Genomic DNA, 16,560 nt, shown 5'->3' on the forward strand with positions numbered 1-16,560 from the left:
AAATTACGAGGCTTGGCCACTAGATGGAGCACTACCCTAACACAGCAATGAATCAGCACCATACCGAATAAGCAAAAGGCAACTAGTTTATTCGGCAGGTACTGATATTACATATCATTTCAAGTTCTGCATTACATCCAACAATGTATATAACGAGGCACATAAATAATATCAGAAAGGCACATAATATCAACTATCAGAAATTTCCCTCTCACTTGTCTCTGCATTATCTTACTTTCAATTGCTACACAATGAAACTTTGAAAGAACATTTGCTTAGGTTAGAGCTAAGGCACTAGATTAAAAAAACACATATATATACATTACAAAATGATTTTAAAAAGAGAGAGAGAGAGAAGAAAAAGATATTGCTTTAAGATACCCTCTGGGTATATGCACATATCTGAAAATAAACTTTAAACTGAGTAGATGAAGCCAATTGAATGAAGAAAAAATGGACTAAGCAACACTTGATATTTTTGCTACATCATGCACTGAAATACAAGGACATTTAGTCTGTCTCTGAAATGTGAGCCAGTTTGGTCAGTTTGATTCCTTGTTTTCTGTCTGTCTCCTCAATCTGCTGAAACACTGAAAAAAAAACAAAAAAAAAACAACATATGACATTTCTAACCACAGTGCAGGACAGAAGGAGAAGAAGTGAGACTGGAATATCTGCTGTGAGCTATCATTGAAAACATGTGCAGGTTTTAAACCAACATCCATCATCTGTACTTACTCTATTGTATGTAATGAGTATTTCTGGCTCTTTGTTAGTTCCATAAGTACTCTGATTCCTGAGTCCTCCAGACTGTTGCCCATCAGATGCAGCTCTGCCAGATAGTGAGGGTTTGACTTTAGGGCAGTGATCAGGAACTGAATGCTCTTTGAGCTCAGGCCACAGTTCCGCAGTCTTAACAGAAACAGAGAAACAAGTACATGAGCTCACTTTACCCCTTAAATGCAAATAAGATTGTACATTTCCATAGTCCAGCCCCAACTGTCCCTTCCACATCAGGGTGGCTGACAGGGATAAAATACTCAATCTGGTATATGTTATTTTTTTATCATGATAGTGATATATATTATAATACATTTTCTGGAAAATCAACTGAGAAACTGTTAACGGATATACAGTAACCATATTTGATTAACAGGTTGAACAAGTAACGAAATGAAACCACTTCACATTGGTGCAAAAATTAAGCAATCTTGATCCACCACTACTTCTACATACAACGTTTGAATATTCTGAATAGTTATATACATGATATACAGTTGCAGAGAACACACAAAATGTCTGTCATTTTGAGTAAGAACACTCACTACATGGCTATAAGTTATCTGGACCCATGTTTTGACTGGGCGGTACGGTGTGCAGTGGTTAGCACTGTCACCTCACAGCAAGAAGGTTCTGGGTTCGAGCCCTGGTTCAGGCTTTTCTGTGTGGAGTTTGCATGTTCTCCCTGTGCCTGTGTGGGTTCTCTCCAGGTAATCCAGCTTCCTCCCACAGTCCAAAGACATGCAGGTTAACTGGTGACTCTTAATTGCCCGTAGGTGGGAACGGTTGTTTGTCTAGATATGTTGGCCCTGCAATGGAGGGGCGATCCATACAAGGTGTACCCCGCCTCTCGCCCAATGTCAGCTGGGAGAGGCTCCAGCCCCTCTGTGACCCTTAATGGATAAGCAGTATAGATAATGTATGGATGGATGTTTTGACTGAAAATACATAATGAGTTAGTTTTTATCTGGGGGAGTTACTTCCTCGAAACGTGATTTCAACAAATAAATAACTTACGATAGCTTCTCAAGTTTACACTGGGGGTTTCTGAGTCCCACACACAGTTTCCTCACTCCCTTATCTTGAAGGTCATTGTCAGACAGATCCAGCTCAATGATATTGCTGTCTTCTGACGCAAGTCCTGATGCAAGCTCTGCACAGCACTCATCCGTCAGGCTGCAGTGGCTCAGGCTGACATGAAAAAAAAGTGATGTTATAGCATACCATTCTTCCAACAAAATTGAAAAGATACTGTGATGAAGAATTGAGTTTTGAAATGACTCACTTGAGAGTTTTCAGATGGCTGTAGGGATTCTCCAGCCCAGTTGAAATTTCTTTTACTCCTTTGTCTCTTAGGCAGTTCATGCTGAGGTCAATTTCTTTTAGCTCAACTGCCTGCCAGCCTGTTTTTTGCATCCATCCACTGTAGAGCTGCGAGACTGAGCCTAGGACCTTTGCCAAGAAAATGCAACCCCTACCAGTGATTCCACATCTTGAAACACTGAGGGGAGATAAGAGAAAATGTCATTAATCAATGCTTTAGGGCTACTGAGTGATCAGTACATGAGAATTTTTATCACAATGCAGCAGAGTCAGTCAGTAAGTAATCAGAGAGGAAGGCATCCTTACTTGAGTTTTTCCAGACTACACCACGCATACATGCCTTCACAGATGAGTGCAAACCCTCTATCTTTTAAGCTGTTGTTGCTCAGATTGAGTTCAACCAGAGTGCTGCTTTCAGACTTCAGAGCCTCCCCAATATTTCCACAACTTGACTCAGTGAGGCCACAGTGGTACATCCTGCATACAAAATGTTGTGAAATCATTTATTTTCTATTCATATATGCTGAGAAGCAGAGCTGAATGCATTTTATATTTTATATTACACCGTATTCCAAATTATTATGCAAATGATATTTTTCTCTGATTTTGCTATATAGTAAATGCAAATGACACTCAGCATAATTTTCAAGTCATCAACTGTTAGAATATAATTCAAATGTTTTTGAACAAACCTCCCAATGATAACATCATTAAAATAATATCAAAAATAAAAAACTTAAAATGCACTGTTCCAAATTATTATGCATAGCATGAAAGGACAAATGTAAATACACACTTGGACACATCTGATTTATATGATGTATCAGTCATGCACTGTGTATGTTGTTTAGCCACTCCTTTTTAGTCGCCTTATTTTGCCTCAACAGGTTTGTTCTGTTTTATTCCAGTTACACAACTGTTACTGTTACTTTAATAAACTTCTTTAATGGAAATGTTGTGCTGTAAGGAGCTGCAGTCTTGAAGACTTAAATCCAGGTAAGTTAGTCACAGATAACTGCAGCTGAACTCTTTAATGCCATGGGGGAAAAAAGCAAAGAGCGAAGTGAAGACCCACAACCGTCCTGTATTGAGCAATAACCTTCTTTAACGAGTTGATAAAATGCATAACAATGCACCATCTCATGCTGCATGGAATACCTCTGCATGATTGGCTGCTATGGGCATAAAAGGAGAGAAATTCATGGTGTGGCCTCCATCCTCCCCTGACCTCAACCCTATGGAGAACCTTTGGAGCATCCTCAAGCAAAAGATCTATGAGGGTGGGAGGCTGTTCACACCCAAACAGCAGCTCTGGGAGGCTGTTCTGACATCCTGCAAAGAAATTCAAGCAGAAACTCTCCAAAAACTCACATGTTCAATGGATGCAAGAATTGTGAAGCTGCTATCAAATAAGGGGTCTTATGTTAAAATGTAACTTGACCTGTGAAGATGTTTTTGATTGAAATAGCTTTTGATGTCAGTAAATATGACCTCCTAATGCTGCAAAGTCAACAAATGACCATTTTCAGTTCTTTACAACCTATAAAATGTTGTAAAACTCTGTTCTGTGTAATAATTTGGAACAGTGCATTTTAAGTTTTGTATTTTTGAAAAAAATACTGTTATCATTGGGAGGTTTGTTTAAAAAACATTTGAATTATATTCTAACAGTTGATGACTTGAAAATTATGCTGAGTGTCATTTGCATTTACTATATAGCAAAAAAATAATTTGGAATGCAGTGTATATTGAGGCATACTTACTCCAGCTTTCTTAGCTGTGATATATCAAACTTTGTAAAGAGCTCATTGGCCCCCTTGTCTCCAACCATATTGATGCTCAGATCCAACACTGTCAGGTGGTTGGAGTTGTCCTGCAGGGCTGAGGCCAGGTAATGGCAGCCCTTCTGCTCAATGTTGCACTGTGATAGTCTAGGATGGAAAAAATGACATAGCAACAGAACAGAAATGACAAACATGTAGAACAATAATTTTTAAAAAGCCAGTTGTCTGTAACCAATACATCTTCTTTACTTTGCGGTTTTTGTAGTTAGACTTCAAAGTCCCATTGTTTTGTACCTAATTCTGTGATTTCTAATTCTGTGATTTCTTAGGAAGTGAACACTTACTTAAGTGTTTCTAACTGGCATTCATGAGATCTCAAACCAGTTGCAAGATGTTGCAGTCCATCATCTCCTATGTCATTCCTGCTGAGATCCAGCTCCAGCAGTTTCAGGGACTGTGTTAGGGTTGTGGCCAGGTATTTACAGGCTTGTGAGTTCACTTCACAGCCTTGCAACCTGAGCGTTTTCAGTCTGCAGTTTTGATCATTCAGCCCCTCCACGAGTGCTGCGACTCCACTGTCACTGATGCTGTTGTATCCTAGGTCCAGCTCTCTCAGGTATGACTCTCTGGTGCTCAGGACTGCTGCCAAGGCTGGACAACACTTGTCTGTCAGGTTACAGAACCGCAGCCTGCAAGGGGATAGTTAATGACACAGGACAATTTATGCATGTCTTAGGATGGGGATGGCAATATTTTATATCTATATTTTAAGTCAATTCCATAGACACTGTCTTGATGCTATAAATGCTCACTAGAGCACCATACATGTATAAATACACAGCTGAAAAATTAAATGTACTATTTACTCCTGTTTGAGGATGATTCCTAAAAACTGTTTTAGGGAATAACTGACCCTTTTAAAAATTTAACTAGAAATGATTACCCATTTTTTAGAAATGTACATCTTCATGAGAAACTAATGGGCTACCATATTGTTGGTTTTGGTATCAGCCTTATCTTTTAATGAAGAATATAAATCACAAACATATAACAACAAATCCATTTTCACATCTTGTTAGTGACTTGTTACTAGCATTACAAATAATTTGTTTTGATTTTCTGAGGTTTTAAGATGACCACCACCCTCATATAACAGAAGCAAATGGAGTTATGTTTATGGTGTTGTGGTAAAACATTGAAAAAATACATCAAGAATTCAACACACCCTGAACAATATCCCAGTTACTAGGAACAAGACACAGAGGTCACTGTGAATAACTTGTTACTGGATCTAATTTTTTACTAAAGAAATGGTCTATAAAACTGTTGACAGTAAGGTCTGTGAATTATCCAGAGTATCTAGGACACTGTTCTGGTAAGAGCGATTACTAAAATCTAAAAGTTTCTACAATTCACTTCAACTGTACTGGAGTTTCAGAGGCAGATATGTCTGAATCGGAATCGCGTACCACAATGGATATGTGGAAAAACATAAATAAAAATTGTGATTTGGGTGAGGTGACCCTTTTTTCAAATTCATTCTGATGGGACAGTCAACACAACAAAAAAGTGAGTTACTGTTAAGATATTTTATGGAATGCACAGGTGACAAATTAATGGAAAATCTAGAAGTGGATCTGGAACTCTGCTGGAGAGCTGGAAACCATTCTTCCAGAAGATAAAGAAAGCATTGTCAGAACACAGTGCTTTCCAAGTAGTAGTCAGTAGTCTAAAATCTCCTACAGGTGTTCAACTGGGTTGAGGTGACTGCAAAGGCCACAGGACATGATTCACATAATTATCATACCATTTAGTGACACCTCATGCCCTATGTCCTCCTGTTCTATGTCTCCACTCATTTTTTAGGTTTTTCCTTTAATTTGTCACTCGTCTGCATCATGGCCAGCGGACTACAGATGAAAACTAGCCTTCTGGCTAATTCTCACTTTTTTAACCATGTATAATCATGTGTTTTATGAAATTGCACTGTCCCCTTTTAAATAAACTAAACTAAATGTAAATGATAGGGGCTCCAATTGGTAGGAACTTACATGGCTTTCCTTGACTTCAAAATAGCTGGTAGCTCTCTGAGGAGTTTTTCATCACATCTTGTGGATACTTGCATCTCAAAATTCTCCCTCATCCCTTCAAAAGCCTTAGTCCTTTGGATCATGAATTTCCAGTGCACTGGTGTCAATCCATGGATTGGAGAGAAGCCAAACTTTAGAAAGAACTTGACCTCATTCAGTAAAGCCTGGCTGTCATATTCCCTCAGACAGTGGAACAGAACCACAGCGCTGTAAGAAGTAATTTTCTCTAGGATCTTCTTCTTGGTGTAGTCAAACAGCCGATCAGTGGGCTCCAACATCTGACGCTCCTTAATGAGGCCAAAGATGAAACGTAGGAAGACATCAGATTTTCCCTCAGTGCTCTGCAGTGCCACATCCACCAGATACTGACAACATGCAGACAGTAAAGAATTTGCTTCAATGTCGTCAAGTTTAGCAGATGCAGCAAAGAACTCCTGTATGCTTGAGTGACCAAAGCGAAACACTGTGGTGTTATGCAGCCCCTTTTCTTCTCTCAACACAAGCGGACATTCTTTGGAGAAGGCTGACACTTCCTCAGCACTTATATCACTCTCCAAAAGATCTTCCTCATACATTACATTACCACCTTCTTCCATTCGAACCTGTGCCAGCTTTTTCAACTTGGTGATAATATCTGAGTTTGATGCTTTGACCAGATTTGTGTAAATCTGGGTAAGATTCAAAGGATTGATTTTAAACCCCTCATGTGCTTTTAAGTGAGTCTTCAAAACATTTGCCATGATGGTGCATATTGGAGGGATCTGACAAAGGAAGTCCAGACTCCTTGATATTTTCACATGGTTGATGGCTTTGTTGGCCAAATCATCATTACCGATGACTGTTTGGAAGTGCTGCTCCTTTTGTTCATCACTGAACCCTTGTACCTCAGTCTCTTTAAGCAAATAGCAATCAGGGATTTGTGTTGCCGCTGCATACCGGGTTGTTATCCAGACATGAGCATTGGGAAGTAAAGTCCCCTTGATCAAGCTGGTCACAAGAACATCCACTGTGGAGACCTCAAAAACATCACTCACTGTTGGACAGCTGAATTTTAGCGGGAGATGGTACTCATCGAGTCCATCAAGAACCAACCACACATTGTTGTCATTAAGACTGGAAGGGTCAAGCTCCTTCAATTCTGGGTAGAATGTCTGGAGAAGTTCAAGTATGTTCAATTCATGTTTTAGCAAATTTAACTCCCAGAATGTGAGAGGAAACAGGAGGTGGATATCATGGTACCCTTTCCCCTCAGCCCACTCGAGAGCACAACTCTGCACTGTTGTTGTTTTTCCAACTCCACTCACTCCTAAAGTGATGATTGTTCTTTTGCTGCTGTTATGTTTGCAGTCACATGATAAAATATCTGTGAGCGGGACAGATGTAAAAACAACCCAAGTGTGAACGTCAGAATTGTCCACATATCTAAACTCATGCTCGTGCAAATTTGATAAATGGTAGTCCTGCTTGAGATCCCGATAGCAAAGTCTCGAAGGGAGTAATGAGTTTTCATTCAGTTCATGATATTTGCACTTAAGTGAGGTTTTGAGAATGGTTTGGAGTTCCATCACAGAGGCAGAGGTTCCTGAAAAGATGGGAAGATGATGAATGTTAATACAACAACAGTTGTTATGACTGCAACGGACCAATTTATCATATGAGGAAGTAAAAGTGTGTCTATTGCAAACAGAAATCTATGTGCTATGCATTTCAAATGTATGGCAAATGGGGGAAAAGAAAATATCAGTAGTGTCTCCTTTTGTAAAAATGTTATGTAGCATGTTTAGTATCTGTCACAGTTGTGTAAACTGTGGTTTGGTGTGCTTTCCAGCATTAATGTAGCTTACTTTATCATTAAACTTACTGGTGATTAAAATATCTGAGGGTTGGCGTCTTGTATTTAAACACACTTTGTGATCTATACAGAACAGAAACAGTTAACTGTTGTGAGAATACAGTCACAATCATTATTTTGCATTGTATAGAATTCGCATTAGTGACTAGACTAGTAGACTGTATCGACAGATAGCATACAGCATATTCAATAAATAATATTTTCAAAAGTCAGTCTTACTCTACAGCATTCCAAAATCTGTCTTGTGCAGAGCCTACAGATTTTTTCTCAGTGTAGAATTTTGAGGAAGCAGCCATTGCAGACTCAACATTATTTCATAATGGCCACTTTCTTTTAAATATATGTATATATTTAAAGTATAAACAGAGACAATATTGTAAGGCACTGAGCCAATGCCATGACATATATTATCATAACTTCACCATTAGACTCACTTAAAGATAGTGAGGCGTGAAACCTCAAGTCGTTAAAACTTAATTTGCTTCAAATGTACATCAGAAAACGAAAGCAATGTTTTCCGTTACGCCCTTTCCTGAAAACTGCGTCTAGTTGAGATAAATAAAGACTCAACGAGCCAGCTAGATAGTCTTTCGTGCTCAAACAGTTCTGCTAACTAGATGTTAATGTCGTAGCTGCTGATGGCAAAACGTTATATTTATCTACTAGTCGATTATTTCGTGACAAACTTACCAAGAAACACGACTACACAACCACTCCTGTTGAGAAACGGGGACGACACGGTGTTGGTTGGAAAATTAGAAAAACGTCACGAACGAGATACCCGTTTAACACTCTATTTGTGAAAGTGAAAGTGGGGAGGCCGAGTGAAGGGGTTGGGCATGAATGTAAATACTGAAGATGGGTGAGTGTTCGCCGACACTCATAAACCTCAGCAGTGCTTCACATTATGCTGCCCCCTTCTGGTCAGTGCTACTCATTACAATGACGAACTCGGCAAAATTATTTACCCCCCAATATTAATTTGATAAAATAGATTACAGACAGAAAAAGGAATACAAATATATGTTAAATTAGTTGTTTACACTAAAATACAGTGTAATGAATAAAGGGAATTCTGGTCTCTTTACAAAGTCACAACGTGTTGCTGGATTTCCTCTGGGTAAGGGGGTCACATTGGGGTACAGGGGCATGGTTTGTTTGTTTTATACATTTTTTGTATTTATCATATTTCTGTATCAAATCTGTATTCAAATTGCAAATCATTAAAAAAGAAATCAGGTGCCATTAAAGAAATCATAGGCCCTGCCATTGGTGGAGAGTGGTCCTCCATACACATCACAATGTAGATTTGGCCTATGCTGTTGAATAAGACTGAACATGACCTTAAGTTAGTTGGATGAGGAATCTATTACAACTTGCATGTGGCCTGGATATTATACTAATGTGAACATGTAAAGCAGAATTTAACTCACATTACAGGACTCATGACTCGTGTGTAATTGCATCTGCTTTCTGCAAATTGGTGCATGAATACCAGCAGAGTTGACAACAGACAATAGTGACAGAAGACCATAGCATAACACGGATTCCATGTAAAAAAAAGAAAGAAAGAAAGAAAGAAAAGTGAAGTGATACCAATAATACAGTAGTAGTATTGATAGTAGTAATATTTAAAGTAATAATTGCAAAAGTAGCAATAATACTAGAAGCAGTGGTAGTAATTTGTAATTCTAGCAGCAGGTGTTGAGTGGAGTTGTAGGAGCAGCAGGAGACTTGTCATCACAGATCAGACTCTACAGCTCCAGAGGCAGAAATACCTGCAGAAAGAGACAGAAGAGGAGACAGAGACGGAAGAGCACAATACTACAGGAAAGAGGAGATACTGAGTTAGTAACATGTATTTATGGGATATGAATCCATACTGTGGAGAGAGAGAGAGAGAGAGAGCAAGAGAGAGAAGCTCAGTGCATCATGGGAGATCTCCCAGCAGTCTAGGCCTATAGCAGCATAACTAAGGGATGGTTCAAGCCTGAGCCAACCCTAACTATAAGCTTTATCAAAAAGTTTTAAGCCTAGTCTTAAAGATACAGAGGGTGTCTGCCTCCTGGACCCAAACTGGGAGAAGGTTCCAAATGATAACTGATAACTGAAGGCTCTGCCTCCCATTCTACTCTTAGAAACTCTGGGAACCACCAGTAAACCAGCATTCTGGGAGTGCAGAGTCCTAGTGGGATTGTAGGGGACTATGAGATCTCTGAGGTATGATGGTGCCTGACCATTAAGGGCTTTATAGGTGAAGAGGAGGATTTTAAAATCTATTCTGGATTTGACTGGGAGCCAATGTAGAGAGGCTAACACAGGAGAAATATGGTCTCTGTTTCTAGTTCCTGTCAATAATCGTGATGCAGCATTTTGGATAAACTGCAGAGTCTTTAAGGACTTGTTGGGGCAGCCTGATAATAATGAAGTACAGTAGTCCAGCCTGAAAGTAACAAATGCATGGACTAGTTTTTCTGCATCTTTTTGAGACAGAAAATGTCTAATTTTGGTGATATTACACAGGTGAAAGAAAGCAGTCCTAGAACTTTGTTTTATCTGTGAGTTAAAGGACATATCCTGATCAAAGATAACTCCCAGGTTCTTTACAGTGGAGCTGGAGGCCAGGGCAATGCCATCTAATGTCACTACATCATTAGAAAATGGATTTCTGAGGTGTTTGGGACCAAGTACAATAACTTCAGTTTTGTTTGAGTTCAAAAGTATTTTAAAAATATTTTAAAATACTGAAACATTTTGTGTGGCCAACATTGATGTGCAGTGGAAAGTGATGTTTATATGAGAAGCATGAAATCCATATATCAGGGAGCCAAATGTTTTTGTGGAAGGCCAGATTTGGCTGCCATTTGTCTGCCACTACAGAGACCTTACTGAGAGAACTACAGTAAACCCTGCTCATCACAGTATAGTGCAATAGCTTTACCATTATATTGATGTTCAGATGAATTTCCTCCCAACAAGGTCATCACCTTTACCTTTCTGCAGGTAAAAACACACCATTTGTGCTCCCGCCCTGGTGATGTGTACAGATGTGGTGCATGAGGGTTGCAACATATAATAAGATGCATTTATCAGACTGACAGCGCTGACTTCCACTACATAAATGTGTCAACAAAGCATTCCTTAACTCCAGACCTCAGTCACAAAACCAAAAATACTACAAAATCTGCCTATAACCTCAGAAAACATTATATGAATTGTGCCATTTTAACTGTATTATGTTGTTGTTTATATCTGTAGATAAATGTTTATTCTGTATTAGTGTGATTTTGTGTCTGAAGGTGGGCTGTAACATTTATACAGCATTAATAATGTCAATTTTACTTTTCTTTTTTAAAACTTTTTTTTAACAACTTTGTATTGAGTAAATCTAAGTCATATTTAAAGATTCAGTTTATAATTTGCATACCTTGAATAAGAAGTTGTAATGGGAATACTTTATTTTGGGACTGCCATGATGTGTCATGTGTCAGAGAAAGAGTCAAGAGGCAGGCGTTATAGTGAACTATTGTCTCAAATTGGAGTGGATGGCTTGAGATTACAGCTCAATGACATGGGTGTGTTACATGTTAGAGTAAGTGGCTTCAGTGCCATTAAATACATAACTGCTTATCACAACAGAAAGGCAAGTTTGATACTTAATAACTCCCTAACAATTCCAGGAAGCTATTCAGTTGATACGAACCCATAACGCAATAAGGTGTACGTCATACCTCATTGTGAATATGTGACTTTGCTGTGATCAAAGGCACAAAGTCAGGGTTGTGATAATTCCTGATGCAGATAAAGGCAAATCAAACATGTTACTGTTAAACAACAATACATTTTGTTCCAACTCTTCAGCGTCACCAGTTTAAAACTCTGTAGTAAAAATAATTTCATATATATTTTTGAAAATCAATTTGTGTTGTATATTTACCAATGGTGCATTTTATGAATGGTTTTTTTCAGGTATTGTACCACAATAACATCAACATATTATGCCCAAGAACTGACACTTCCTGAAAAATAACATTATGTTAGAGTCAGCAAGTCACTTTGTTTGGAGAGAATTTTATATTTTTCCACAGTCAGCATGGAGCTATTTTCATAACAAACAGTAGAAACAGTGTTGTTCATAAATTGACTTTTGAGAAATAACTGGCATAAAACCAAGTCCAGTAATGAGTCCAGTACAGAAATATTAAACCAGAATACAAATATTTGTCACTTTAGTGATGAGAAAGAATATAAAAATATTTCTACATGAAATAACAGGCTACAATTGACCAGCAATTGCAAAAAAAAACATAAGAGAAAAAAAAATCAGAACAATTCATTTTACTTTTTAAATTAATGTTTTAGCATGACGTTTTAATCTAGGTCATTTTTATGCAAGCTGACTAGTCACTGGATGACAGCTGAAAGCTCTCAGTAGCATACAGTATGTTCCTTTTGAAGGCACCCAGGATAACAGCAGTTAAGGCAGAAGTTAGTTTTTTTTTAAAAAAATGCAATATTTTACTGTACTCAGCTTTGAGGATATACATGCCCAACAATCTGAAGAACTTTCATCTCCATATAACATTTCACATACTAAAAATCCTGCAAATCAGTCTCAATACACAATCCAACACTTTCCGCTTAGCATGTACTCTAACCAAATCAGATACAGGCCAAATAGACTAGTGGTTGAATTGTTGATAAGTTGAGATAAACTTAAGCTGAATGAGTCTTACCATAATTTTGCCTTTTTGACCCATATCTGAGCCACATTTCTGAGGTGTAAGAGTTAAACTACAAGCACTTTCCAGAGTCCATTCTATCACTTAGTTGTTTCTCATAAAAGACAAATCCCCTCATCATTCAAAAATGGTCAAAACTGTCATATTTAACATCTGCATCAATATATATACAGCTTGGTTTCTGTTTCAGACATCCTCAAATCTATCAAAAACAAACATCTACAAGCACCACAAGAACACCAACTGCTATAGTTTATGATCAAGTGCAGCAAGCTGTTACATTCTCCTCCACTATTCAACTTGAAGGCAGTTTCCATTTTGCATGATGGCAGGGATACAGAGGTTAAGGTTAGGCACCTTCCTATAGACAAAGTGGAAGATCTGTGTGCGAGGCCTGCTGTGGAGCTCAGCTTTGATGCGCTGAGGGTGTGTGTCTGGGGCCAGCTGCTGGCTGGTGTCCTCAGTGACCAGAAACAGTGCATAGTTTTCAGGGTCGGGGATCTTAAATTTGTAAGCGCAGAGTGAGCAGACCTCTTCTGTGGTGGTGTAAGGGTGGACGACCAGGGTTTTGGCCGTGCAGCCTGTATCCACTTCCTGCAGGGCTACACGGAGATAGTTCTACAGAGAGAAACAAAAAGTCCTGTGTTAAAATTTGGCAGAACGGACAGAAATCTCCGCAATGAAGGAAGCGTTGCTAGTGAGTCGAGCAGGCAGACAGAAAAACACATGCTATTACCATATAGCTGTAGAAAGAAATCACATGCAGTTGTTTAATGTTCCACTAGAGGGTGCTTTGTACCCAAAAATACAAACCACTGAAAAAGATTTACATGCCATGATGTTAGTGGAAAACTGTATATATATATATATTCCTATTCACTGGCATCTTTCATGCAACTTCCCAATGCTGCACGAGAGTTGGATTTATTTTGAATTGGTACAACTTAGACTCACTGCCTGGATGATCAAGTTGGGCTCAGGTCAGGTTTGATACCTGAAAGTCGTCCACAGATGGCACCGAACGCTGTGCGGTGCGTCTGCGGTGCCACTGGTGTAGAGTGTTCCTGGTTTCAGAGCTCAGTACCCGGGCTGCTTGCTCCTCCTGGAAGTTCTTGATGAGGGACATGGCCCCGTAGGCGCTGGTCAGGTAGTACCCTCCTGGAATAGAAAGGAGACAAAGAAGTTTGAACGTTTCAAGATGAATGGAGAAAAAGAAACTGGACAGTGAAACACATCATTATCTAGAAATGAAACCAGCTGACGCTGCATAGAGTCTTTATATATATATATATATATATATATATAAAGACAAATATTTTTGCATAAAGACCAGAGAGAGATTCATCTTCATGTCCCATGGAATGCTATTATTAAATATTTCACAGATTAGGGTTCAGGTATTAATGTCAAAGCAATAATTGATATATTTCAAACTGTAGTTCAAAGACGGCACTATACCATATACATTTTAGCAGTTTTTAAATGCGCTCACATGCCAGACAGGTTGACGCTAATAGGAAAATATTTCATTCTGGGAGGGTTTAGCCTCTGTTTTCCTCTGAACCTGTTCCAGCCCATTCAAATGAAACAGACTGGAATTTCCTACTAATGTCATTAGGGCTTTCCTTCCCATGTCCATGTTTCTCAAACTCAGTCATTGAACCTTCCTGGTAATTTCAACTCAGATGGCATGAAAATGAGCTAGAAAATAAAATAAAATAAATGAATAGTTTTTAAAAAATTGGAAATGATCTCCCACAAGAAAAGTATTCCAGGAAAAAGACATCTGTGTTTATTTCAGCAGCATGTGATAACTGTTTAACAGTGGATACTAATGAACATCACCATGATACTGTAGTAATATTAATCATGTCTTGTTTTCAGTCTGTAGGTTGAATATCAACTCATTTAAAGGCAGTGAAATACACAGAGCAGTCTGTGCCTTACAGTAAGGGCTCAGTGAAAGTGAGACTATGCAACTATTAAAAGAAGAAATAACATTCCTCCTCGAAGAAAGGAAAGGTTTAATTCATACTGTAAAGCAACACAGTTTAACACACACACAATAGAGGTTTTGGTGCTGTAGCCCTTAAATAGTCTGGTCTGACCAGTAACTTGTAGTGGCTAATGCTAGCTAACTTTAGCTAACTTAAGATAGAAAAGAGTTTCGCTTATGCAACAATTTAGCATTTGCCATTATCTTGTGCAACTTGTGTCCTTAACCAAAATTACACAATTTTCCTTTCATTTTCTTCAAACTGCCTGAAAACTAACACAAAACGAGTGTAAAACATCTGAACAACACACCATGGAATTTTTGCAAGATGTGATACCTATGGTTACTATATGAGGAAATAGTTAAATATTTTGATCTATTGGACTAAATAATTGCACTCTTCTCATTACGTCTTCATCAGACCTCAAATAAGGTTATATCTGTGCAAAATGAAGCATTTCTTCTTCCAAGCTTTAAACTTGTATCAACTGCTATGTTTTGAGCACAAAAAGTCCATAACATAACACTGGCATACAAGCACCTGCTGAAGTTGATATAGAAAATGAATGAATATAAAAAAAATAATAGCAAACTAATGTAACTAATGTAAACATGGATTAGAGCAGCTTTAAGTGAACCCTTAAGTCCCTTTGGAATTGTATTTATACGTTTGTTTTAAAATATGGTCAGATTCATCAATCATTGTATTGTCCTTGTCCATACTGAATTCATTATTCAAACATTCACAGTGTAGGTTGGAAAAAGTATGTGAACCCCTTGGATAATGACATCAACAAAAGCTATTTAGCCTCAGCAGTCAGCAAATCTGGAATCTTATCAATAAAGCAAGTTAAAAGGTGTGGTTTAGATCTACTATTACTTATTTAACAAAACTAACATTTTGAATTTACTATTTACAAGAACCATGCCTTGAAAAAAGTGATCTCAGAAGACTTACAGTCAAGAGCTGTTGATTTGCATATAGCTGGAAAACTTTACAAAGAAGAGTTTAGATATTCATCAGCTCATGGTTAGACAAGCTGTTTATAAATGGATTTAGCACTGTGGCCACTCTCCCTAGAAGTGGCCACCCAGCTAAGATGATGCAGTGGTTAAGCACAGTGAGAGGGGCATCATGACTTGGGGCTAGTTTGCTGCCTCTAGGCCTGAACAGCTTGCCATCATGGCAGGGAAAATGAATTCCCAAGTTTATCACGATATCTTACAGGATACTGTCAGCCAGTCATGACCAGAAATGTGTTCTGTGAGGTCACAGTGACACAATGACCAAATTCTAATCAGTTCATCCTTGAGTCCAAGTGAACGTTTGTGTTAAATTTGAAGAAAGCCCCTCAAGGCATTCCTGATGTCCATGAGAATGGAACGGATGTATGGACAACCAAAAAACATAATGCCTCTGTGTGAAAGTTTTAATGCAGAAAACAGGACTGTGACTGTTGTGAAAAAAAAAAAAAATCCTCTGATGATGAAGACTTCTATTGTGTGACCCCCACCCTTGGTCTCTAATGTTATGAACCATTTCCAACCATTCAGCTGGAGGTATGCCTTCCTTTGACCAGGTTATACAACGGGGTGGAACTCAGGTCACCCTCACACCACACTGTAATGTGCCTGACCTCATGAGGGAAATATCCAACATTATCGAACTTTACATGAAGGTAAATGTCTTCACAGCTCAGGCGCCTACGGTTGTGAAGTGTTTTTCTCCTTAGTTTCACATCCGTTACACAGGTAAAATGGAAGTTTCTGGGTTTTCCCTGTGTGCTATTATTAGCTGAACCTTACTGTGAGATTTTAATCGAGTACTTCAACATTTTGGAAAATGCAGTTATTCACTGTCTCTCTAAGGGTGAGATGTGACAGTGTCAATGTCATGTTTGTTTATTAAGTACAGAGCTGGAGTTAGCATGTGTTTAGACTAGCCTGGGATAAAGACAGTAGGAAATAACTAGGGAAAAACTCATGAAGTGAA

General features: G+C 38.5%; 3 protein-coding genes across 5 annotated transcripts in view; 1 reads left to right on the forward strand and 2 right to left on the reverse strand.

Moving 5' to 3' along the window:
* Nucleotides 1-9,990, forward strand: part of kcnq5b (potassium voltage-gated channel, KQT-like subfamily, member 5b) — a 136,504-nt gene extending 126,514 nt beyond the window's left edge. Inside the window, exon 17 of the transcript XR_007813299.1 lies at nt 9,531-9,990. The gene's annotated coding sequence lies outside the window, so the exon portion shown is untranslated. The remainder of the gene's footprint in view (nt 1-9,530) is intronic.
* LOC108884516 (NACHT, LRR and PYD domains-containing protein 14) lies at nt 69-8,648 on the reverse strand. Its single transcript, XM_018678433.1, has 9 exons — nt 8,520-8,648; nt 5,939-7,559; nt 4,232-4,576; nt 3,867-4,034; nt 2,410-2,580; nt 2,066-2,281; nt 1,798-1,971; nt 739-912; nt 69-590 (listed from the first exon to the last, which is right to left on the reverse strand). Exons 2-9 carry the CDS (start codon nt 7,540-7,542, stop codon nt 575-577), a joined length of 2,868 nt encoding a protein of 955 aa, XP_018533949.1. The 5' UTR covers nt 7,543-7,559; nt 8,520-8,648; the 3' UTR covers nt 69-574.
* A 1,894-nt stretch (nt 9,991-11,884) lies between the features above and the next one.
* Nucleotides 11,885-16,560, reverse strand: part of LOC108884514 (ras and Rab interactor 2) — a 35,524-nt gene continuing 30,848 nt past the window's right edge. For 2 of the 3 annotated variants that reach the window (XM_018678431.2, XM_018678430.2), the window contains 2 exons: nt 13,566-13,729; nt 11,885-13,189 (listed from right to left, as the gene is read on the reverse strand). In XM_018678431.2, the coding sequence (XP_018533947.1) occupies nt 12,863-13,189; nt 13,566-13,729 (491 nt within the window). In that variant the 3' untranslated portion in view covers nt 11,885-12,862. Of the gene's footprint in view, nt 13,190-13,525; nt 13,730-16,560 lie in introns of all 3 variants that reach the window. The other variant, XM_018678432.2, reaches the window with a different exon arrangement.

This window comes from Lates calcarifer, linkage group LG5 (genome assembly GCF_001640805.2).
Source record: "Lates calcarifer isolate ASB-BC8 linkage group LG5, TLL_Latcal_v3, whole genome shotgun sequence".
Classification (NCBI taxonomy): Eukaryota; Metazoa; Chordata; class Actinopteri; family Centropomidae; genus Lates; species Lates calcarifer.

What these genes read in the sequence shown, in the direction of transcription:
- LOC108884516 (XM_018678433.1), bottom strand. Translation starts at nt 7,542, where the DNA reads ATGGAACTCCAAACCATTCTCAAAACCTCACTTAAGTGCAAATATCAT. An exon ending in TTGAAGTCAAGGAAAGCCAT is followed by an intron (nt 4,577 to 5,938) that starts GTAAGTTCCTAC and finishes ATCCCCTTGCAG; the next exon opens with GCTGCGGTTCTGTAACCTGA. An exon ending in TGTAGTCTGGAAAAACTCAA is followed by an intron (nt 2,282 to 2,409) that starts GTAAGGATGCCT and finishes ATCTCCCCTCAG; the next exon opens with TGTTTCAAGATGTGGAATCA.